This window comes from Apus apus, chromosome 2, assembly GCF_020740795.1.
Source record: "Apus apus isolate bApuApu2 chromosome 2, bApuApu2.pri.cur, whole genome shotgun sequence".
Lineage (NCBI taxonomy): Eukaryota > Metazoa > Chordata > Aves > Apodiformes > Apodidae > Apus > Apus apus.
The window spans coordinates 11,431,953-11,455,400 of NC_067283.1; the positions used below are offsets into that span (position 1 = coordinate 11,431,953).

A 23,448-nucleotide genomic window follows, 5' to 3' on the forward strand; every position below is an offset into this window, starting at 1 on the left:
TTTCAGGACCTGCTAGATATTCCCCATCAGTGGCCATAGTCCTCTGTGGCATCAAACTTCAATTCCACATGCAAAGAATTTTGCAATGTATGTACATCAGGTACCTGGCAATTTTGTCTGTACAGGACATGGTGATGAGCTGCTCTCCCAGTAACACACCGTCCCACGTCTGAGCTGCACTGTGACACCGGACTGGTATGGTTCCTTCTCCAGACTCAATCTTAGTTCGCAGGTGCCCACGGTATCTTCTCACTATGTGCTTGCTGCTGTTCACTGGGCAAAACAAACACAAGGGTGGAAATCATTAAGTTTTTAGAAAGAAACTGAGAGGCTGTATTGGTGCTGTAGCTTGTATTTGCAGCACGACCTGTGGAGGTCCTTTAAACTGGATACAAAATTAGATTACAGCCCAAGAAAGCAGCACAAAGGCAAAAAGTATGTTCTCCCTAGCATGGTTGTCTTTTCACATCCATCAAAACTTTCACACAGCACACACTTGGTTCATGTTCCTATTCCTATTCCCTTCCGTATTTAAGAAGAAGTGGTGATCTGTTTTTTAAAGAAACAGTGCAATTTCTTGTTTTTAACCCTCACTTATAGGATTGAGCTGTGGCAGGGGAATATTTGGAAAAACATAGTTCAATGAGTGTGATCAAAGACTCACCTGCCTGACCTAATCCACTCCAATACTCTAGTGTGATATTCAGTTGCATTTTCTGAATAACTTCACAACTGAGGTTCTGGTTTGTGATGGAAGTTCACTGAAAATTCTTAAAAGCTGAAGTTTTCAACTCTGGATCAAAAGCAAATAAAAACTTCATAGCAGTTCACTGCTTGCTTAAATTTCTTCTCTAGTCTCCCTAAAGGCAGATACCCTCCTTCCTTGTGTGTCACACTGATATCTTTTTGGCATTTGCCATCTGTTACTTCAGTGATATTCCACATTTGAGTGCAAGGCACCTGCTTCTTGAGATGGTGCAGGGCAAGAAGCTAAGGCACTTGTCCTGCCCTGCCGTGAACTTCACTTAGCCCTTGCAGATATGCAGTAAGTGCAAAAGATAATGACTTTTCTAAAATATTTCACCTTCATTTTAATGAAAAAAGATGAAGTTCATTACCAAAATCACTCTTATATTTCTGTTCTTTTATAAGAACAAGGAAATCCTCTGGGGCTGCCCAATTGTTTACCTCAGAGGGTTTCACTGGAGAACTCCTCCATGGTGGAGCATATCTTTCCCAATTTCCCTCCAGCCCAAAGTAAAATAACAAAAGATGGTACATGATGGCCTTTTCTTTCAAGGAAAAGGAGTGTTGCTTTTACAGACATGAGACTTTTGCCCATTCTTTCAACGGTCCTATATATTTTTCCATGGCCTGCCCCTCAGTGGGACCAGAAGGCTTCTGCTGGTGAAATTGATGCCCCCCAGTGGACTATGGGGCTGCCTGGATTGCTGGCCCTAGGTCCTGGGGGTGTCACAGGTTGCAGGGCTGACTGAACCCCTGGCCATGAGCACCCATGTCTGTGCATGCTCCCCAGCTGCTGGCTCTCTCCCTCTGTCATTTTTTTACCATCTTTGCTTTGTATGAACACTGTCTGTGCTGCAAGCTCTGGTGGAAGCAATTGATTGACTTTGGCTGCTGACTATGGTTTACAAAAAGGGAATGGGAAAATAAATCGCTTCAGCCCGTTGGGATTAGCAGAAGCAACGAACACGTGTAGAACAGCAGAGTCAGCTGTGACCTGCCAGCAGATGGGCGGCTGAGCCTCCCCAGTCATTCCCTCTTGGCTTCCAACCTGTTTTTTTAAAATTTAAGATGGGGAGTTGTGTGCCAGCAGTGGGCAGGACCAGGTATCAACTGGACGGCCTGGCCATTGTCAGAACAAGTTCCCATCCAAAACTAAGCTCCATCATCTCCAAAAGGTTTGCAAACTATGGACAGTTTGTTTGTGCGGCCTCTGGAACTGAGTCTGGGCAGAGCATTGATTGCACTGCCATCCCCAGCAGCAGTTCTGTCCCCGTGGGGGATGAGGGGGCCCTTGTACCTATTTGTCAAAGAGCACTTGACAATCTGAGACACTGCAGTAATCTCCAGGCTTGGAGTATTGTCACTTCTCAAACTTGAGTTCTGAGCGAAACTGGGAAGACCCAACAGATAAATAAAATGTTCAGTAAGCAAGAATGCCAAAGACTAAGAAATGTTTCAGATCCCTCTCCCCTCAAATTTCTGGACTGTGCCAACACTGTTGAGAAACCATTTTCATGGCCATGTGTACTGATCCTTTGTACACTCCTTTTGTCTGGGATGCCTCCTGAAGTATCTTTCAGGGGATGCTCTTTGGATGGGATTAGCTATCTGGGAACTGGTCCATATTTTTCTTGGGACTCTGTGGGGAAACTTTTAAAAAAAAACTTCAAGCATTTTTCATTATTAAACCACAGAACCATGGAAAAGGTACCTTGGAATTTGGACAACAAAAGGAGAAAGTGATCACTTCTACTTAGCAAATGCAAAATGCAAGAAATGTATAGCAAAACCACTTTGCTTTAGTCTGCAGCCATTGAGAAGAGATGGCACAGCAAAGCTAGACCTCTGCCAGGGAAGCAGTGAAGAGTGACTCAAGAGGCTGTTGCTGTTTCGGCTGGTAGAAAGTCTGACTTTAAGCAAATCAGTTCTCTTTTCTTAAGCTTTCCCACAGGTATAGTGAAGATAATGATGTTTCCTTCTTCTTCAAATTCATTTGAAGGCAGTGCTCAAAAACTCTTTATGAAAAACAGATACTATCCTTTCAATAAAGATCTAACACAGAAATCCACCTGCTGGAAATCCCCCAGGACAAACTGAATTTTTAGTGTTTCTTTTGCAATGTTTTTTTTGGAGAATATTTTCTCTTGCTACACCTCTCTCTGCCTATTTCCTCTCTCTCTTTATTCTTCTTGCTTTCTCAGCTCCCACTCTGACCTTCCCCATTGGAGCACTGGCCTCCTAAATTACTGTTTCAGGCAGTTCACCACTTTGATAGGCCTACAATTTGCATATGTGCAAAGGGACATGTACCTGCCAGGGAATTTTGGTGACTGCAGGATGAGATGAGCAGCCCAATGTTTACGTGAGTTTGATTTCACTGTGTAAAGGTCACTTAGTGGGGGCCAAGGCATCCCACAATGCTGACAGAGATAAGGAGCCAGTTTAGGGGAAGAAAAAGCAGCAGACCTGCAAACAACTGTTGACTACTTGGGGAATTTAAAACAAAGGACAACAATTTGGGGGTAAAGGAATTTGAAAAATTTCAGTGAGTTTTGGGGGGCCTCCTTCTTTGATTTTTTATTTGTTTATTTGATCTTCTAAGTTTCCCTCAGGACCAAAGGAAAAGCACTCCACGTTTGGTTGTTATTATAACTTCTCAGCCCTGGTCTGCAAGTACCAGAAACTGAATAACAAAGTTTTAAAAAGCATTTGGAAAGTGTGTGCAAGTGCAGAGATCACCTCAGTTTCCAAATGCTCATATTAACTCATCCCACGTGCCAAACTTTGGTCCCTGTAACGCATGCCCGGCCCAGGGTGCAGCCAAGCAGATGGCATTAGCTGATAGGACTCAGGCAGCTGTGGCCAGTGAACGCTCACCCTGGGACACACTTCCACAGCCCTGATAAGGGGTTTTAGCTGCTCAACTGCTATTAAATTCAATGGATAAGGTGTGACTAAAGACCCGTGCTGTACTGCCTGTCTCAGGCTGCTCACTTTGCTGGGATAGCGGGCACACATGATACAGAAGATGATCTGTAGTGTTTATATAAAATACTAATAGGTCAAAGCTCAGAATACTTTCAGATTGCTGATGATTAAATAAATCCACATCTTCAATTGGAATGCACTTATTTTTTTTTAGCATGTCATTAAGCAGCACAGGAAGACATAAATATTGAACAAAGAAAGAGATGAAGCTCTGGGTGTTTTGCATTGAAGCTGCAGAGAGACTCTAGCACATAAGCTGCTTGCCAGCAGTAAAAAATGCAGTCCACTTCCTGGCACAGCCTGCTACGGATCATCTTAACAGTCTTAGAAATATATTTATTTATGCAGTTTAGAGTCACAAACTACAGCCTGCTGTTGTTCTGCTGTTCAGTATGATCAAAGCCTCAGTGACTAGGAACATTTCTGATCTCTGCTGTGCTGGTTCTCCAACTGCTTAATCTCAACTAATTGCAGGGGAGAAGGCATCTGAGGATGCCACTTCAACCAGAACAAAATGTCAATTCACACTGGAATTGGAAAGGACACATTTAAAAATCATTTGGAGTGGATTTATGATGTGTGCTACACTCAGATGTGGAAATTACTCCTGACAGTTCCAAAGATAAAAAGGTGCTGGATTATTAATTATTGGATTAGAAATTTACCCAGGTGGCTTGTATTTAAAATCAGTGAAGCCCACTGATTTCAAGTCTTGCCCCTTATTTTCGAATTTTCTCCAGGACCAGCTCTAGCTCAAATGGTAATGAAAAAAGCTACTCCATATTTATTATTTAGTTGAAGAGTGAGAAGGAAATGGATGGTGATTAAATAAAATCACACGAGTTAAGTCTGTGTCTGAAATTTTGCATGACTGGCTCAGAGTTTCATTTTCTATTTCCCTGCTTCAGTGGAGACTGCTCTCTCCTCATGAAGGAAGAAGTAAAACAGCCTATCTTGCATTTTTTTCCATGCTGGACTTCCCATTCATCAGCATGGTTTATAAAGTTTCCTTAGAGTGGTTTGAAACAAAGGGGTTGAAAGAGAAGTGTTAACATCTGGCTGCCTTTGTATTGGTGGTTATTAGAGATGCCCTTTCCTCAAGCAGATGCTGAATAAATGTACAATATTACTACTTCTGGAAGTGTTGAAGTGAGTATCACAGCACACTGAAGGCTTTGGATGTGTCTCCTTTGCTGGATAGGGTGGCTAGATAATTCTCTGCTGTATTGTGCTTTTGTGGCCAGCACACAGCAAAGCTAAAATGCAGTGGGCCAGCTTTTGAAAGCAAAAAACTTCAGGGACATTCTGAAAGAAGACTGGATTTAAGAAAAAAGTAATACATGTTTTTAAAATGTAGGCCAGGAGGCCTTTTGCATCTGAACGCAACTCCAGGGGAACTCTTCTGCTCACTCTCAGAACCATGTAGCACCTATCACATCATGGCAGAGTTCAGTTCAAATCTGGGTTGTGGACATTACCATTAAGTCATATATAAAAATATAAATACTTAATACGTAATTTATCTGAGAATGTTAAAACCCTTGAACACCTGTAATATCTGGAGCTGAAATTAACAGTTGGAATGGCACTTCTTTACTTTTTTCCTCCATATGTGGTGTTTAAAGCATAAGAAAAATCAGTGATGGGAAAAACCTGAAGTTTGAATCCAAAAGAAAGAAAGGAACTGACTGCATTATTTGTCCTTATCTGTTTTAAGTACAGATGAATGAAATTATGAGTTTTGGTTTGAGCTGTGTTGTTAGAGAAAAGAAGGGTGTAAGAATGGTACTCTATCATGCTGAAGTTCAGCACGGGGTCTTTTAATGAAAGCTCTTAATTTTGATCCATCAAAATGCCTTCATGTATGATCACTGAGGGGCAGAATTTCATCCATTTAGGTGACATAACATTTTACAAAGACATCTTATTATTTTGAATATATAATTATTATGAAATGTGTTGAATGCTTATCCTAGGGTGTTAGAGTACCTTTATGAAACTAACTGCTAGAGTGGAGAATAACACATGCAACTCATTTTTCTATTGGGCTAACTTCTAAGTAAAACCTGGTCTCTCAACAAGCTTTAACCCTTTGAGACAAAATAAATAAATAAATAGATAAATTTATCTGAGAAACAGATCAAAATATGTACCCTACAAAACATTTTTCTCTAATGTCTGTCTCTGAGGAATCCCTGGGATAAAAATGTGAGTAGCTAGTTAAAATTCTCTTTCAAACAATTTGTTGGCAATAAAGTCATGCGCTGTTTCCTCTGAGAGTTATAATTAACTGCTGCAGGCAGAGGAATGATCAGTACTGGGTCAGGCATGGAGGAGATCCTTGATGCCACCTACAAATCCAGGCTGCAGACTCCAGCTTTCTCTGCAGCGCAAATGCATGAAGCCAGAAGAATGAGATTTATCAGTGGAATTAAGATTCCATGCACGTGGCAATCAAGGAAAGTACAACTCAAACACTTCAAGATTATTAATTTTAATTACTAATTACTCCTCTCATCTAAAATCAGATGTGCAATGCTGTTGCTTTGGAAGTGCAGCTGCCATGCAGAGCAAAGTCTGGAGCAAACCTGGGCTGCAAACCCCATGTTGGAGAAAAGTTCTGCCGCTGAAGCCCTCATGAGCCTCATCACTAGCACAGAGGCATATTAGCTGGTCTTTGGCAACAATCATCTCATCTTTGACAGTGTGGGGAGCTGCTGCCAATGCCCAGGTCAGTGGCTGAGCAAAGCCAGGGCAGTGCCTGGAGGCTGTGTGTGCAGACTGAGATGCCAGTCAGAGGCCAGTGGGGACCAGCTGCTCAGCTAAGTCTTAAGCTATACATCACTGTGCCTTCTTCCCATTTTTTTAAAAAATGAAAAGTGTTTTCTCTTAAAGCTAGGCTTTATATTTTAAATGTGCTTTGTGTGAAAAATTGTCAATATCACTGGAATTGTCCATTTGGTGACAATTCTCTCCCCTGCCGTGTTTTAATCAAAAAGTTTGCACAAACATAAAGGGAATGTATTACTCATCATAACTCTATTTTATAAACAAAACATGCTGTTATTCATGTCACTTCCAGATTTTTGTTGATGTTTGGAAACTGAAATCACCAAGAGTAGGTTAAGAGAAATGTTGTGAAAGAAGTCAGCAAAACATGAAAACGGAAAATGAACCCCTTGGGACAGAAACGACATAAATTTGTCAACAATATTGACAGATATTCAGCCACCCTATGGTTGGGATGAGCCCAAAGAGGCTGTGGTTCTTGCTTTGTCACCAGACATGCTCTAGTTCAATTCCAGCTTCTGGAGCTCTATATGGAAATTACTGAGTACAGTCCTATGATCTCTGGCTGGAGAAATTCAATCAAGATCATCAGGAAATGGTTTTCATCAGCTTTAAAAATTTGTGTATTTTTATTACCAAATTATTCTGAATAACGATATAACAGTGCTTAGAATATATAGTGCTTTTCATTTTAATAGCCTACTCTGAGCATTAACTACCCTACCTCAAAGTTGTGACAGCTGGATACCTTTAATTGCATTTTATATGTATGGAAATAGAAATGACCAGAGTGAGGTGAGTTGCTCGAGGCTAGCTAGAGGAGTACCAGCAGAGTCATGGTTAAGATGAAATTGCTTGTCACTGTTACTCAGCTGTCTTCAGATTTCTCTCCTCATAAGACTCTAAGAAACTCTCCAGGAGACTTTCAAAAGTCACACAGAGACCCTAACTGCACTTGGAGTTTCCTGACAAGCTCAATAAAACTCAGCTTATGAGCCTTACCTGTGACTCCCACTCAGCGAAAGGGTAAATTAGACCAAACTAGATCCTAGTGGGTGTAGTTTTTACCCACAGGCATTTCTCCTAACTAAGTTTTGATCTGTTCCACTCAAAATATATGCCATAATTAGGTGCATATCTCTAGCAAGGTATCAGGTGTTGAGGGTGGAACTGGGGCAGCTGTGTCCTGGAGCATATGGTCTTTTCTGCCCTGCTGCAGAGCACCTTGGAGAACCTCAGACTTCGTTATTCCTTGGGCTGGACAAATTCAGAGACAAAGAGCTTTTTTCTTGGTGAGATTTTATGCTACTATTCTGAAAGTTTCTCAGCCATGGCCTTTTGCTGATTAATGTTGCCTTTTTATCACATCTGAACATTCTGTCCAAATGCAGTGTTTTACAAAGCAGCAAAACCCATAACAAAGCAGAATCAATAAATACGGTGCAATTCCCCTTGGCAATTCAAGCATTCTGTTAAAATTAGGATCTGATTATAGCTCTGGAAACTTGTTTTCCCGAATCCTAACATGTTTTGCATTACATGAAAGCTTTTCAAAGCTGTGGCCAATGCTGGCTTTGAGCAATCCACAGTTTCCAGCATATTCTTTCTCAGATAGACACACACTGCTCTAACACATCCTTCTAAAAAAATCTTATTTTCTACTTTAAAACTCCCTCAGAAACAACAAAACTGAAATAAACAAAAGCAGCCAAGAATATAACAAGGAGAAGGAATTGGGACATTTTCAATGCATTATCAATGCCAAAGAGTTTTCTCATGATGTGTCAGTTTTGACAAAGTTTTATAACAAAGACTGAAGAAAGGGAGCTGTCTAGCTCAGCTGATGGTGAATTCAGTAAAGTCCTGATCCAGGGCTTGGGAGTTACAAGTTCAGGTTTTTCTTTGAGTCTAGGTGGCCTTGAATGAAAAAGCTCATCCTGAATTTGACATGGAAGGAAATGAAATAGTTTTTTTTCTACCCCTTGTTACTGTTCTGCTGGCCAGTGGACACAAAAAATACAGGATGTGATTTCAGTTTCACACAATTATTTTATTTAAATTTTTTTCCTGACAGGTTTTGATTTCTTTTCAGCCAGTCAGTACTTTGAGACCTGAAAATTGTCCATGAAGTGAAGTGGTTCTTCACTAGTCACTTTTAGTAAAACTCCACTAAAAACCTAGATACCCAGCCTGGTGGAGATTAATAACAAAACATGAAGCAATAGTAAACTTTCATGTTGAATAATTGGCACTGAAAGCTTTAGGATTTCTAGTGTAGTAAAACAAGAGCCTCTTTCAGAGGTGTGTTCTGGGGTCTAACATGATAATGGCAACAATAAAACTATGAGTGTTTTCACAATTCTTCTAAGCCTGGAGATCACTGGTTTCCCTGTCAGTTTTAGGGGCTAGAGCTGATGGGATTGGCACAAGGTGGAGCATGGCAGGCTGGGTAGGGCATCCATTGGACCTCTCATCTGGATTACCAAAAGCGATGGGATTTCCAGTAGCCAGAACACACAGACCACATATTTGCAGTCCCTCTGGCACTGCTGCTCTGCCTGAGCAATGTGTGTCCATCTGAGCTTGGAGATGCAACATCTACTGCTTCTGCACGTTTTCCCTCAGGGGGCACCAGGAGGACTGCAGTGTTCACAGCAAGGGCTTGGCCCAGCCCCTATCTCTTCTTGTTCTGGTCCCCTCAACATGAGTCTATTTTTCCTCCTCCCTTCCCTCCCTTCCCTGCAGCCTTGGACAAGCAGAGAGGAGGAGATGCTGGGGGAAGAAAAGCTTATTACAGTGCTGGAGATGGTTCAAACCAGTGCCTGCAGGTCCTGTGTGGGTGCTGTGCATTGGAAGAATGAGAGGGGCTCCACTCATCCCAAAACTGTCCAGAGTCCTCCTACCCCTCACGAGCCTTATGTTGTTGTCTCTCACCTACTCCTCCATCAAAGCTGAACATCACAGAAGCCCTCCCCCTAAAACTTTCCCATACTCACTGTGGCCCTCCTGTCCCAGGGTCCCACTGATCCCCTCTCAGCCACACTTCCTTCTGAAATCTCTTTGCCCAACTTTCTTAGAAGAAGGGTCCCCCACAGTCCCAGCATGGACTTGTGTGTTGGGTGTTAGGAGAAAATCTCTGAACTGGCTACATACACACCACATCCACACCTGCAAAGCCTGGAGCTGAATCCCCCCCTCAGACCTGCAGTACTGGGAGAATAGAGGCTGTGCTGTCATCTTTGCCTACCCCAGCCAGCAGCACACTTCACCTCTGCTCCCAGCCACTGGTGATGTGTCTAAGTGATGAAGTGTACTAACCAGAGAGGACAGTGTTGTGATCCTGCTTTCCCTACCAAATTAACTCAAGTGAAAGCTGCTGCACTCTGAAACAGCATTTCAGCAGCCTGGGAGGTTTGAGTTAGAAAACTGGGCAATTACATACAAAACTGGTGACTGCTAACAGACCTGAGAAGGGACTCCTTGACACATCAGCTTTTAGTTGACTGTAAAAAGTCCTTGCGTTTCCTCTGTATTCCCTTGGGTACACTGAGGCTGTGTCAGTGCTACTTGCAGACAGGGGCCATCACTTCTATAGGAATTGATCTCAAAGGAGGCAGAATAAGGATGCTGTGCTCACACCTCAGACCTAAACCTTTTGGATCCATCCTAGTCCAGTCTTAATGAAACAAAAAGACAATTTCTCCTCGCCTTCTTTAATAACCAGTTGCCTAGCCCCTGAAGTAATCCAACAGTCGCATGATGTGTCTGCAATTTCTGCAGCATACTTTACATGACAAAGCAATGTGGGCTGACCATAATAATTCATCCAGTGCCAGGATTACTTCTCCTGAGGTAGTGCTCAGTCTTACAGCCTACCGTGTTGTGTGAGTTTTTTTCTTTCGTGTTATCTCTGGGCGTGCTTCTCTATGATAATTTTGTTCTGAGGTCCCCCAAGGTATTGTTCTGCTCAGTCATATGAAAAATAGGAAAATAATGCACCTTCATCCCAGTTCCACAGACAGGTCATTCATCAGCTTTAAGTCAACTTTACAACCTAGGAGGAAACTATTCCATGCACTGAGTAGCTACAAATTTCCAACATGGTCTCTTAAGCTGCAGCAGGCCAGTAGCCACAACAGAGTGTTAAGATCCCTGGAAGCACTTGTACAGGAGGAACAAATAATAGCATCCAAGCCCAAGGGATGATCTGTGGATACCCTCTATTTTTGTAACAAGGGCAGTGTATCAGTTTGCTAGGATCTGCATTTTCTTGTATGTACAGATTTATTTTCAGATCACTGAGTTTTCAGATGGTTCTTGAAATGCTTTCCCTCCCTTATCATCTACTCACAAAAACAGGATTTGTCCATTTAAACAACACACGGTATTGGCAGATGGAGGTTAAAGGTTTCTTTCCCTTGCACATCCAACAACATTCACTGAACCCATGCTTTTAGCCCAACTGGTGCTGTAAGCACCCTCATTGTAATTGCATCCTGATACCTGCCTGCAGAGCTCTGAGGTTGAGTCTCCTGACAGTCACAGGAGATGGACAGGCTCCTTAGGTGGTTTCTGTTTGAATCTGTCCCTCTCCAGTCACTTTGCTCAAGATACAAATTCCAGGAACTCTAATCTGGGATCATATACTGATGCAATCTAGGCCAGCCCCACCTGAACCCAGAGTGCTGAATCTCCAGTGTGAGTAGGTCAGCCCTTCCTGGCAGCCTCAGATTTGGGGGTTAACAGAGAACATCTTATCTGAGAGAGGACAATAAAATCCAGCAGCCAGAGTCACAAGCAGGGAAAGCACAAGTGTGCACAGTGAAAGCACACTTAAAGTAGAGAGTGCAAACTTGTCTTTGTGAGTACTCTTCAGTTCCCCAACTTCTCTGAAAACTGCCTTGCACATCTTCTCTCTGTCACATCACCTACCAAGGCAATGATCCAGCTCACGTGGCTGCAAGTGGATCCTGTTTAGATGAGAGTTCTGTCAAATGTGTGTGCATGAGAGCTTCAGCACAGCTGTAGGTTAATAGACAAGCAGGAGGAAGACCCCATGTGGAGCAGATGCAATGGTGTGTTTCAGACCTAAAGGGAGAGTGGGATAAAACAGGAGCTGGGCTATCAAGGAGTCAATGGCACAAGGCAATACAGCATGTTAGCAGGAGACAGAAAAGCAGCCCAAGGGAGAAGGATAGAGACAAGCCCTGGGGCAGATTCTGTTTGTCTCTTTGGCAATCTATGTAGTAAAAAAATGAAAGTGCATCTCTAGAAGAAAGAGGGATATTGAGGTAAAATCCTGCCAGGGAAGGAGGAGTGGGGAAGTGGAGGATTTATTAGCTCAATTTTTTAAGCAATTCATTTTGCTTTTCAAGAGGCTCTTAGAAAATAAAGCCAATGAGTCAAGAAGCCCTAAATTAGCTGGGAAGGCACTTTAGCAAATCAAGGGCTTGATTACTCTGTGGTTCGCCCTAGATTCAAGAGAAAGTGTAAAATGTGCAACAAACATTACTGGGCTAGCTGCCCCCATGGCTGCAGCTCCACCTCATGAGCTGGAGTGCGTGTGCTGTAATGAGAAACAGAATCAGAGAATGGTTGGGGTTGGAGGGGACCTTTAAAGGTCATCTAGTCCAATCCCCCTGCAGTGACCACAAATGTCTTCAACTAGATCAGGTTGCTCAGAGCCCTGGCCAACCTGACCTGGAAAGTTTCCAGGGATGGGGCATCTACCACCTCTCTATGCAACCTGGTCCAGTGTTCCATCACCCACACTGTAAAAAATTTCTCTGCCTAGTCTAAATCTACCACCTTTTAGTTTAAAACCATCAGCACTTGTCCTATTGCAACAAGCCCTGCTAAAAAGTTTGTCCCCATCTTTCTTATAAGTCCCCTTTAAATATGGAAAGGCCACAATAAGATCTCCCTGGAGCCCTCTCTTCTCCAGGCTGAACAATTCCAACTCTCAGCCTTTCCTCACAGGACAGGTATTCCATCCCTCTGATAATTTCTGTGGCCCTCCTCTGAACCTGCTTCAACTGTCTTTCCTGTGCTGAGGACTCCAAAACTGGACTCAGCACTCTAGGTGTGGTCTCAGCAGAGTGAAGTAGATCATCAGCCCACATTAACTTGGTACTGTGATACTGCCCTCAGGAGAAGACAGCAATCCAGGCATACCTTATTGGGTGTACAAAAAGGGAGAAGGTACTGGAAAAGATGTCCCAGGCTCCCTGATGTACAACACTAAACTGAAGCAAAGGCAGAAGCTGAGTGTGTGAAGGAGCAATTAGAAAGGTGTGAGGACACTGGGAACATGCTCCCCTTTCAAAGTACAACTGGGCTACAACCTTGTGGGTGACCTTGGAAAAAGACATAGAGAAGACTCTTGAGAAGGAGGCTGGCTGGAGAGAACGAGCTAGGAGAAGCCCATTAAAACTCACAACTGTCTGAAACCCATCTTGCATTTCCCAGCCTCCTATCCCAGAAACTACTGACCCTGGCTGGCATCCTCTCACTGTCACCTGATCCTGCACCTCTCTGGTCACCCTCCACTCCTCCTGTCTGGGATTGTAGCTGCCTTTTCCAAAGCTCCAACCTCACTTGGATCCTCCCATAAGCTCTTCCAGCCTCCTGACCCGTAAACACTAAAAGAGAGCTAGAAAACCCCTCTGTGCTCAAAGCACTCTGGTCCAGCTGGACTTTGCCTCTTTTAGAGCTGCCTAAGGCTGTATCAGTAAGTCAGCTCCCCTTTGATCCAAGAAGAGCATAGCTGCAAATAAAGCCAGATTTTATATTTTCGTCCCTAATCTCTTACTTTCCTGCATGAACCTGACATGGGTGCAGGCTTCCTGGACCTCTCCTCTGCATTACAGCAGTTCACGTGGGCCATAGTAAGGTTGGACTTTGACAACCGCTGCTAACTTGGTACCCTGTACTATCTAGTAAGACATAAACTGGGTTTCAAGCACATGCTGGCTTATCTCCTCCCTTACCAGAACAAAGCTCATAAGAAGGAAATGTAAGGCCTCCCTGAGGGTGCTGGGAAGACACGGTGGATAATAGGAAATTTTTGGAATGAGATTTGAGAAGTGGATTTTACTCACTCCCTATATTGATAAAAGCTTATAATATTCCTTCACAAAACCAGAAACCACATGGTGAGACACTGTTTTTAAATGTTAATGCATCTTTAGAGAATAATCAGTACTGTTTGATGGCTTATGCTAGCTCTCAGAGATGTTTCTTTGTTGTTTAAGAAGTGAAACAGCATTCATCTGGAGCTTCTTGTCATTACTGGATGAAAGAAAGGTTATTTCTTTAGTAAAAAAAAAAAAAAAAAGAGAAGATCTGAACGATAACCATTATAAAATACTTATCTTCCCAGATGTCTGTGGGATAATGTGAACTAAAAGGGAGTGCTTATCTCACTGAAGGACAGCTTTTGGCAACAAGGCCTTTTGTACAGTGCTAAACTATTTTAATAAAAACCAGAGGTAGTGCTCCTTCAAGCCCTCCTGCTGAATCAGTGTGTGACCTTGGGTAAACTACACAGCCCTCTCTGCCTCAGCTTCTGCTTTGGGACAATAAATGGTGCAACAACAGACAGGAAAAATAGTTTTATTTCCACCTACAATTTTACTGCATGAGTGTCAGGTGTTGCATATTTACATGTTTTTAAACACTGTTTCCTGCATCCATTGTTATCTAAAGAAGCATATCCTCATTAGCTGACAGATTTATGTGCTTTTTGAAGCAACCATGAGGGTTCAGCTCCAGGGCCGGGTTCAGCTGCATATCAATAGGCAGTGGTGGCTGTCAGCTGCCCAAAGCACCTGCTTCCTCATGCATGAGAGAGCAGAATCCATCCTGGACAGCCTTCAGTTGTTCTGGACAATGGACCACATTTAAAAAACAATTATAGATGTTGGTAATTTCTAATGTCAAGTAAGGGGTGTCCCAGGAAGCACCTGCTGGAAAACATGAGCATCTTTAAACAAATATAAAGCCTTTTTAGATATCTCTTGATACACACATGAAGTGAGATGCCAAAAATCACTATTTGTTTTTGATATTCATAGGCACTTAAGTTTTTTATTTTTTAAATTTTGTTTTTAAAATGGTGCTATATCTCCTCATTTTGTTACCTCATAAGAAATTTGTCAATTTGCTGTTTGCCTTTTAAACATTTTGTTGCTTTTCTTCATTTTATAAACCCTGCTGACAGCATGGAGAAAGCATGTCAGGCAAGGAAATGTATTTACCTCCTGAATAGGTGCATTCTGCTTTCTCGCCCCAGCAAGCTGCTGTTTCACACATGACAAAAATGATTCCAGTGTGGGGAGAATAATACCTAAGAGTTAATAAATAACTTGTTCAAATGAGAACCAGGAGTGAAACGACTGTCTGATGGATTTGCCTGTGAGGATGCTAGGTCACTGTGTGACCTTGGATGATTAATTTTACATTCCTGTGTCTATGCTTCCTCTATCCATTCTTCTGTCTTGACTGCTTCACATTCAAGGTAGTCAGAGCAAGGACTATTTGTCATTACATGTGCACTTAGCAGCCAGCACTCTGGGTATTACAGCATTCTAAAATGCATGTATGAGAAGCCATACCCAAAGGCAGTGATAAGAGTGCATCCTGCACATGGTGCGCTGGATCATGGAGTGACAGACACGTCATAACAAGCCACAGACCTCTCGAGCCTCCTGTTCCCTGTGGCTAGGCAGGGGCAAAGCTGGTGCAGTGGGTACACAACAAGTTTATGCCTCTGCGATGGCAAGACAATGACAGGGACATATGAGTTTGGGGGGTGACAAGATGAAAGTACTGGATCACGTGGTGAAAAGAGGTAGTGTCTTCATGGACAACAAGCTCTGCAGGTTTCTTGGTGGCATCCACAGTGGATCAAGAGCTGATTGTTTACCTCACTTGCAGGATCAGCTCTTGAGGACAAATCCCTGGAAAACCATGTTTCTACTGGAGTGTCATAGGTATGGGCCCAGGGACTGCAAGGTTGGTGTGGTGGACTTCATCTAGTGCATCTGCCATGCAGTAGCCATGTGGCTGATCTGACATAAGCAAGATGGCCTGGCAAGGATCCTTTCCAGAAGGGTTCTGGCATTATACACAGCAAGGGCAGGTGGTATTTGGAGAGATTCTGACCTTCAACCAACACTACAGATGTACTGTATCATATATATCATATCATATATCATATCATGTTGTATCGTATCTTTGCTCTATCTCAGACTCCAGCCACTGCAGCCTGGACAGCTCAGCTTTGGTGAAAATGCAACACTTCAACCCACAGGTACTGCCTAGGCCTTAAGAAAAGTTCATGCGTCCCCAGCTGGAGACCTGATCCTCTGGTCCAGCCCGTGGCTGTGGCTCCAAATATCTCTCCAATCATGAGGACACTTTCCAAGTAATTTATTCACTGTTAGGGTAGCATTTCCTGCACATTCTCTGGCAGAGCCACAGAGCCTCAGGCACACAGAGCAGTCTCCCATGGCCCTGCCCAGCTCTAACTTTCCCTGCACACCTTCCCCAGGATGAGGGACCAAGCACCAGTCGCACAGACACGCACACATTCTGCTCTTGAGTGAAGCACATTTTCTGCAAGCAAAGAAAGAAAGAGAGACTGATCTTAAAAAAACTAACCAAACCAAACCAAAAAGAAAGGAAAAAAAAAAAAAACAACAAACCCACGCAAAGGTAAAAGGGAGAGGGAAGATATTTTTCTTCTTACAGTCAGTTGTGATTTCGTAGGGGGAGTTGAGGCGCGCGTCTCCGCAGGGCGAAGTGCTCACGTACAGATGGAACAGGATGTTCTCCCGTAGCCTGTAGCCTCCCTCTTTTAATCTCACGAAGATTGATCGCTCCCAGTCTTCTCGCCGTTTGCTATGATCACAAAAGAGGTTCCAGGTCATTTGTTACACGCCAAATCAGAAACATTTCTGCTCTTTCTCTCTGTTTTTCTCCCTCTGTTTGGTTTTATTAGCACCGAGTACCACATATTTCACCCAGTGACAACAGGAGAAGAACAATAAGGTTCTGCAAGTGAAGAAACGTGTGAAGAGGGTGAAAACTGCCAAAGTACTTTTGACTTGCTTACCTAGAATATACACTAATGATAAAATGCATGGATTTTTGAAGCGAAAGTCTCCTTCCTCACATGTGTGGATGCATAAACACATTGATTTTAGAGAGCTTCTGGTGCATGAAGAGAGGAAAAGTTCTTTTAGGCTCTCATGGGAACAAATCAGCTCAGCTCATCACAGTGCTTCAGCATGAGTTTAAATCCCATTAACATCACTGCAACTAAGATGTGTGTTTATGTGCTCAGTGAAAAGGGCCTCTAATGAAGCACCCAGATTTTATGACCCCTGCCAACCGTCCCCGCTCCCCAGGTGTTGCTTTTCTTCCCCATTCAACCAGAGCCACCTACGAGCCCTCTATCTTCTTGGTCACTTGGCATTTTTGGAAATCAGAAACTGTCCTGAAATGTGAGGACAAGACTTGTGTGGGCTTTTCTCAGCTGAGTTGAAAAGGATACTTATTAAGATGAAGCTTTTATCTTCACAGTGGTTCAGCAGCTAGATGGGGACACAGCACACATACTCCATTAGCAACAGCTGCCCAGGGGTCCCAGCCATCCCAGGCCAGCATTTTGCAGCAATAGCTGGCATTAAGGCTACGTGCCATGCAGTTTCTCAGATGATTTACATTTGGGAAGACATGGGTGATTTCTCTGACAGACAGCTGCCTCTAATATGTACATTTGGGTGATGGCTGTGAATATAATTTTGAAGGTGAAAATGTGATTAGTGAAATTATGATGAGACTCCTTTCCCTCTGATGCTCTGGTCCTCCACTCAAAAACTCAAGGGTCTATTTGCAGGAATATCTCTGAACAGAACAATACTTGAAGGTAATGATTTTCCTAGGAGGCTCTTAATAAGCCAGATTCCTACCAGTTTAATTCACCATAGGACAGTCCATTAACCAAGGCGATTTCTGCTTGTGTCTCTGCCTCCCGTAAGTGTAAAGAGGGGTGCTTTCTGCTCAGCCTTGGAGCAAGTCCTTGGCTTTAATCCAAGCTGCCTCTGCCTGTTTTCTCCCAGTGCAGCCTCTGTGCTATTGAAGCTGTTTGGCTGTCACTCTTCCACAGTTTGGGCGTTTTGTCATTTTTTGATGCTGGGATGCGTTTGCTGTCAGGAGGAATTTACAGGCACATTAGCTCACCTGCCAGGGGCAGGGAGCCACTCTGACTGCTGAGCTAGGGCTGCCACATGCAGCTCCTTCATTTTGTGCTGGCTGTGGTGGAATTTCCCAAGCACACTAATTATATTATCACCATGATACAAGCCTCTGAAATAATAAAATACCTGTAAGTCTTGCTGCTTGGGCTATAGAGCAATAGCAGTTAATTTTAAATAATTCACTGCAAAATCAGCTGGGAGAGTACAAAGCTGTGCACTCCTAATGCCTGCTATTATCATGTTAAACCTCACCAGAGAGGGGGGGGCAACTTGCAGTACTTAGAAACAGTTGCTAGGTAAGGTTGGAGCAGTCATTCTTCGGACTAGATTTCAGGAGCCCACAGTAATCAGCATCCATCCTGTTTTTACTGATTATTGTTTTTCACTGATTAACCTTGCTCTCTCCCCCCTCCCTGAGTACCAGTCTTCTGTCAGTGTAGCTGATGGGTTGGGTGATGGACAGCTGCTCTAAAAATAGATGGCAGGGCTGGAGGGCAAGGCAGCTTGGTTCTTCCTTCAGCAATCTGAGATACTCCTTATCATGTATGGTCCTGACCTGCCTTTGGGATAGTTTTCTTGGAGCTGAACTCAAACATGAGATTCAACCCTGCACAGAGGCTGAATAGGTTTAAGAATGAAACTCTGAGAGTATTGTTATAAAAGAGTTTGAGATGCAATATCATCTTCCATGGCTTAGCAGACAGTCTTCTGCATGGGATGCTTGGTGGATTTCAAAGCCCAGGGGGACCCAGGGACCTTGTAGAAATGGTCCCAGTGGAGCATGAGATGCAAAGTCACTTCTACCCCGGCACCAATAGATTTCTGCCTTCCCTCTGGAATGATTGTTTTGGGCTGTGAAGGGGAGAATGAGTTTGCAGTAGCAGTCCTTTGCAATGCCACTGCACAGCTGTACCCACCTGCACAAAAAGCCCACAGTCATCTAACAAATAGAATTCATTCAGGGAGTGGCATTTAAGTGTCGTTTCCAGAATTCATCCCTAAACGTTTGCCTGTTATGAATTTTGATGGGAGAATTAGGTTTTGAGGCTGATTGAAGAGGAACATTTAAGAATGTGCTAAATTCTAATCTTGTGTTTAAGTTCATTATTTAGCATAACACATGCATATGTTTTGAGCTGACTTCAAGAAGATTTAAGCACCTACTTATGGTTTAAGATATGCAAAGTATTTCACTGAAACAAGTCCTTACCCTCTAAAAGAGAAGCAGAGGAGCTGTTTTTAGCATGTAAACATACATACAGGAAATTTTTTGCTGCAGCACTGCATCCTAGAGAAGCTAACAGCAGGCTTAAAAAGAAAGGAGCTGTGTCCATTGAGAGGCTAGTAGAACAAAATTGAGAAATATTAGATAAGCAGCTGGTTTCCTGGAAGAAACTTCACTGTACTGGATGAGGACTATTCCTTTCTTTTTATGCATAAAATAAAGTTGTTTGCATCTGACTCCCTGCAGACACTGCAGGGCCACTACAGCTGCAAGACTGCTACAGTACTGGTTTATTTTAAGAATTGGCTATTAGTTTTATTTTTATTTAAAAAAGAAGAGATAGATTGTTTTTTCCTCCCTGTTGTCCAGTTGGTATAAATAATCCCACTGAAATCTATGTGAATTTTACTGCCATCATTGCAAGAGATTCAGACTATGGTATTTGTGTAGTTTTTGATGATGATTTTTAGAAAAAGCTTCTCAAAAGGTCTTTTCTGACCTCCTTTTGTACATCAGAAAAAGTATGTATTCATTTTAATCTTTTTTGTGAAAGACTTGAGAACTTCAGGATTATGGGTGTCATAAAAATGAAATCTGGGAGGGGTAAGGGTTTTAACCAGATTGGTAAGAAGCTGTCAGGTTCTACTTGTGCTTTTAGCTTTTCCTTAACTCAAGCTCTAGCCAATGAATTGTTGAAAGAAGTTTTCCTTTTGAAGTATTTGTCACTTATTTCTTAGTGAGGACAAAGTTCCATTCTGGAACTCTCCCAAGAAAAGTCAGGAAAGCCACACCTCTAACATTTAGCAATATGAAGAAAAGGAAAAAAAAAAAAGTACATAATGATGCAACTTTGGATTTTAGATGGGATTGTTCTACAGTTTAAATCTTTGAAGTAGTCACCCTATGCTTTCTTTATAGAAACAGAAAAAAGTTGCCACAGTACATGGCAAGTCATCTCACCCCAAAGAGATACTGGAACAAATCTGCTAAGTCCCACTTCAGAGATGTCCATCTTTCTCCATCTCTTGGGGTTCTAGTTCATGCTCAATCAACTAGACGCCTAATTTTAGATATCTCAAGTAAGGTGAGATGGAAAGAAGTATATCAAACTCAGCTAATCCAACTCTCCTGGCCATTAATTCTCTATCCTGGCCCTTGCTTTCTCCAAGGCCTATTTTCCTTGTCCCTGCTCTTTGAAGCCTTCACTAGGGCAAGTATGTGTTTTGCTTTCACTAAGGTCAATGACAGCCTTTGTAAATTCTGGATAAATGGTTTCCGTTCAAGGACAGTCTTGTGTTGGAAATTCCTGAAGTTTGAAATCAGGCTGCAAAGATCTATTTAGGCAGGTAGAGGCAGATTGTTGGGAGAAAGATTTGTGGAAAATAGGGAATACTTCTCATAGAACAAACCTGTCTGTTCCATAGGTGGGGATAGAAAACTTAAGGTCAATATGTATGCTTTCATTCTTTATTTGGGTTAGGAAGCCATCTTTTTTGTCTCAGTTCATATGTGACTTTGAACAACAGGTTCCTGGCCTGTGGGAGGGCTTTAATTTGGGCTATGTTAATGCAAATGCATAACAATGCAGAAGCCATAATTGTGTTGCCCCCAAGCCTGAGGAGCTGGGGTGTAGAGTGCCAGGGGAGCTGAGTTAATGTGTCTGTCCTAAAACCCCTGTCATTTTAGCTATGCAGAGGCACCATGTGATTTCCCTGCCAGTGCGAGTTGTCTCTTTTTCTAGACAAAAAGGTGTAAATGTGACTTCAAGGTATAGAAAACACATTTTTAATTTGATTTTGAATACCCCTGTTTTCTTGCCACACGACAAAGCTCCCAATAGTGGCATAGAACTGAATGTAGCAATACATGCTAGAATTGAATAATATATTATAACAGAGTTTTGCTTCCCCACAGACTTCAAGAAAGCAAGATCTGCTTTGACAATATCTCCATCCCCGTCTTTCAAAGGTGTTTACCTTTCACAATTTTGGTTGAGATTTTAATAATGTGTGCTGGTCAGAGAAACAGTTGTGTCTGCTCTTGGCTGAACAGAGTGATTTGAAGTTATTGTAAACCAAGCTTGTGCTGCACTGAGGATTCTCTACAATATACTGTTAACATTGATCCAAATAAAATAATAATATGACTGAACATGTTAGGGAGGTAGATCAATACAGTAGTTTAAGATACAGTGGTAGCACTTGCTTCCCAAGAGACCGTAGCACAAAGCAAGTACTATGGCTGCTACATTGCTGAAAACATAATAATTTAATGTAAACTTGAAAGCAATTCAGATTGAAATAGAGAGGATATTGTTTTTGATTAAACCCTTCAAGGTTCTTGTCCCCCTTTGTTAGCCAAGCTCATCTACTCAGTATATTCTCTTGCCTTCAACCCCAGCCTGAAGTGGAAATAACCATTATTCCTATTACCGTTGCTTTGGTGCCACAGTATCATAGGTGCTGAAAAGAACACTCAATTCTGCTCAGACTAATCCTTGTGTCTGTGACCTGATGCAAACCCTTTTGAAGTCAAAGGGATTTTTTGCACTGAAGTTTCTCTTCAAAGAAAAGTACATGAAAATGCAAGCAAAAATGGAGGGCAGAAGAATGATCTACAAATAAGGGGTTTTTTTCTTCACTTCTTGGTTTCCTCCATATACTAAATGTCACCACGGCTACACTTCTGCTTGGTTTTCACAGAATCATATGAAAATTCAGGCTAGAAAAGACATCAGGTGTCTAGCTCAACCTCTGGCTCAAAGCAGTTTGCTAGGCTACTCAGGGCTTTATCCACAGACTGCACAACCCTGCTGGGTGAGCTGTTCCATTGCTTGCCTATTCCTATGGGAACAGTTAGTTCTAATATTCAGGCTGAGCTTCCCTTGTTTCAGTGTGTGCCTGTTGTCTGTCCTCTTCTTTGCCTGGGTAAAGATGCCAGCTCCATTGTATTTTTGACAAATGTTCTGATGGGCTCACCACCCCATCTCCAGACTGAACAGACCCAGCTCCCTCAGCCCCTCCACACAGCCCAGGTGCTCTGGCCCCTGAGCATCCTGGTAGCCTCTGCAGAACCTGCTGCCAATGGCTGATGTCCTTCCTGTATCGGGGGGTGCCAAACTGCACATGGTATTGTAGATGTGGCCTAATGAGTGCTGAGCTGTGGGAGATGATCACATCCCTTGACTGATTCTTCACAGAGGCCGGGATCCAGCTGACCCTCTTTGCTGTCAGGCATCCTACTGTCTCGCATTCAGCTTAGTGTTTGCCTACACACCTTGTCCCTTTTCAGCAGAGCCAGTAAGGCTCCTGCATGTGTTGTTGCAGGTTATCCTTTCCTCCTCAGTGTGAGACTTTCCATTTGTCCTTGCTCAGTTTTCTGTCAAAGTCCCTGCTGGCCTAGTCCTGCAACCTGTCTGGATAGAAGCGCAGCCCTCAAACATACTAACTAGTCCTCCCCACAATTTGGTGTCCTGTGTGGAGCTTACGAACAAGCACCGCATAACCTTTTCCAGATTGTTGATAGTCGTGATTAACGAGGTCACAGAATAGAACTCTGTGGTACCCAACTCATTACCAGCTTCCAGGCAGCGCATGACCCATTAACAATTTAAATGGTAACAAGGTGGGTTTGGCTGAAGATGGGAACTATAATTCCTCTGTAATGACTCTACATGCTATAACATTTTAAAACATCATAAAGAAGGCGTGAGTGATAGCATCTTGCACTTTGGCACAAAGTTTACTGTACTGTTAACACTTATTGGTTCTCTAGTGAGTCAATGAAGGCATTAATGATCTATAAATCACTTCCTAGAGATATTTCAGTAGCAGCAAGGAAGGCAGGAAAATGGCTGCAGTGAGCAAAATGACCCCCTTCCAGTCTCTGGCCAGTGAATGATACTAATAAGACTGCATGTAAAGATTTGCACAAAATCATCAGGCTTCATAAAACCCAACTTTATGAGTCATATCTAATAGCTACTGAAACAAAATCAGATTAAGTTAAGGAGCTCGTGACCCAACACTTTTAGACTATCTAACTCTCATTTTTACTGTGCAGTGGAGTGGTCCTTCATCAGTCACGAACTCAGAAACAACAACTTAAAGAAACATGCTGTTCACATGTCTGAAGGATGGATCTGTTCCACTGAAGGCCGTATAACATTACCCAAGCATCAACAGAATTCAGTTACCTTAAGTGTAGCTCCAGCTGTGAGTAGAGGAAGTGAACAAATGCCCTTCTTGCCACAATTTCTGCATGGCAGTCATTGACCGCAAGCCCTTGGTCATTAATGTATTCCCCATTTATACATTTGGTACCTGATGACAGCACAATAACCTGAGCTTGCCTGATGTCCAAACCTGAAAGAAGAAAAACAAAAGGATTGTGAAATTGCCAAGGGTGAGTATGATATCATAATTGTTAAAGATC

The 23,448-nt window shown here is 42.7% G+C and overlaps 1 protein-coding gene across 3 annotated transcripts in view; it reads right to left on the minus strand.

The window, feature by feature from the left end:
* The window catches only part of ADARB2 (adenosine deaminase RNA specific B2 (inactive)), a 311,305-nt gene that overhangs the window by 21,547 nt on the left and 266,310 nt on the right, over nt 1–23,448 (minus strand). For all 3 annotated transcript variants that reach the window (XM_051611939.1, XM_051611941.1, XM_051611940.1), the window contains exons 5-7: nt 23,210–23,378; nt 16,277–16,428; nt 105–273 (exon numbers count right to left, since the gene is read on the minus strand). In XM_051611939.1, the coding sequence (XP_051467899.1) occupies nt 105–273; nt 16,277–16,428; nt 23,210–23,378 (490 nt within the window). The remainder of the gene's footprint in view (nt 1–104; nt 274–16,276; nt 16,429–23,209; nt 23,379–23,448) is intronic.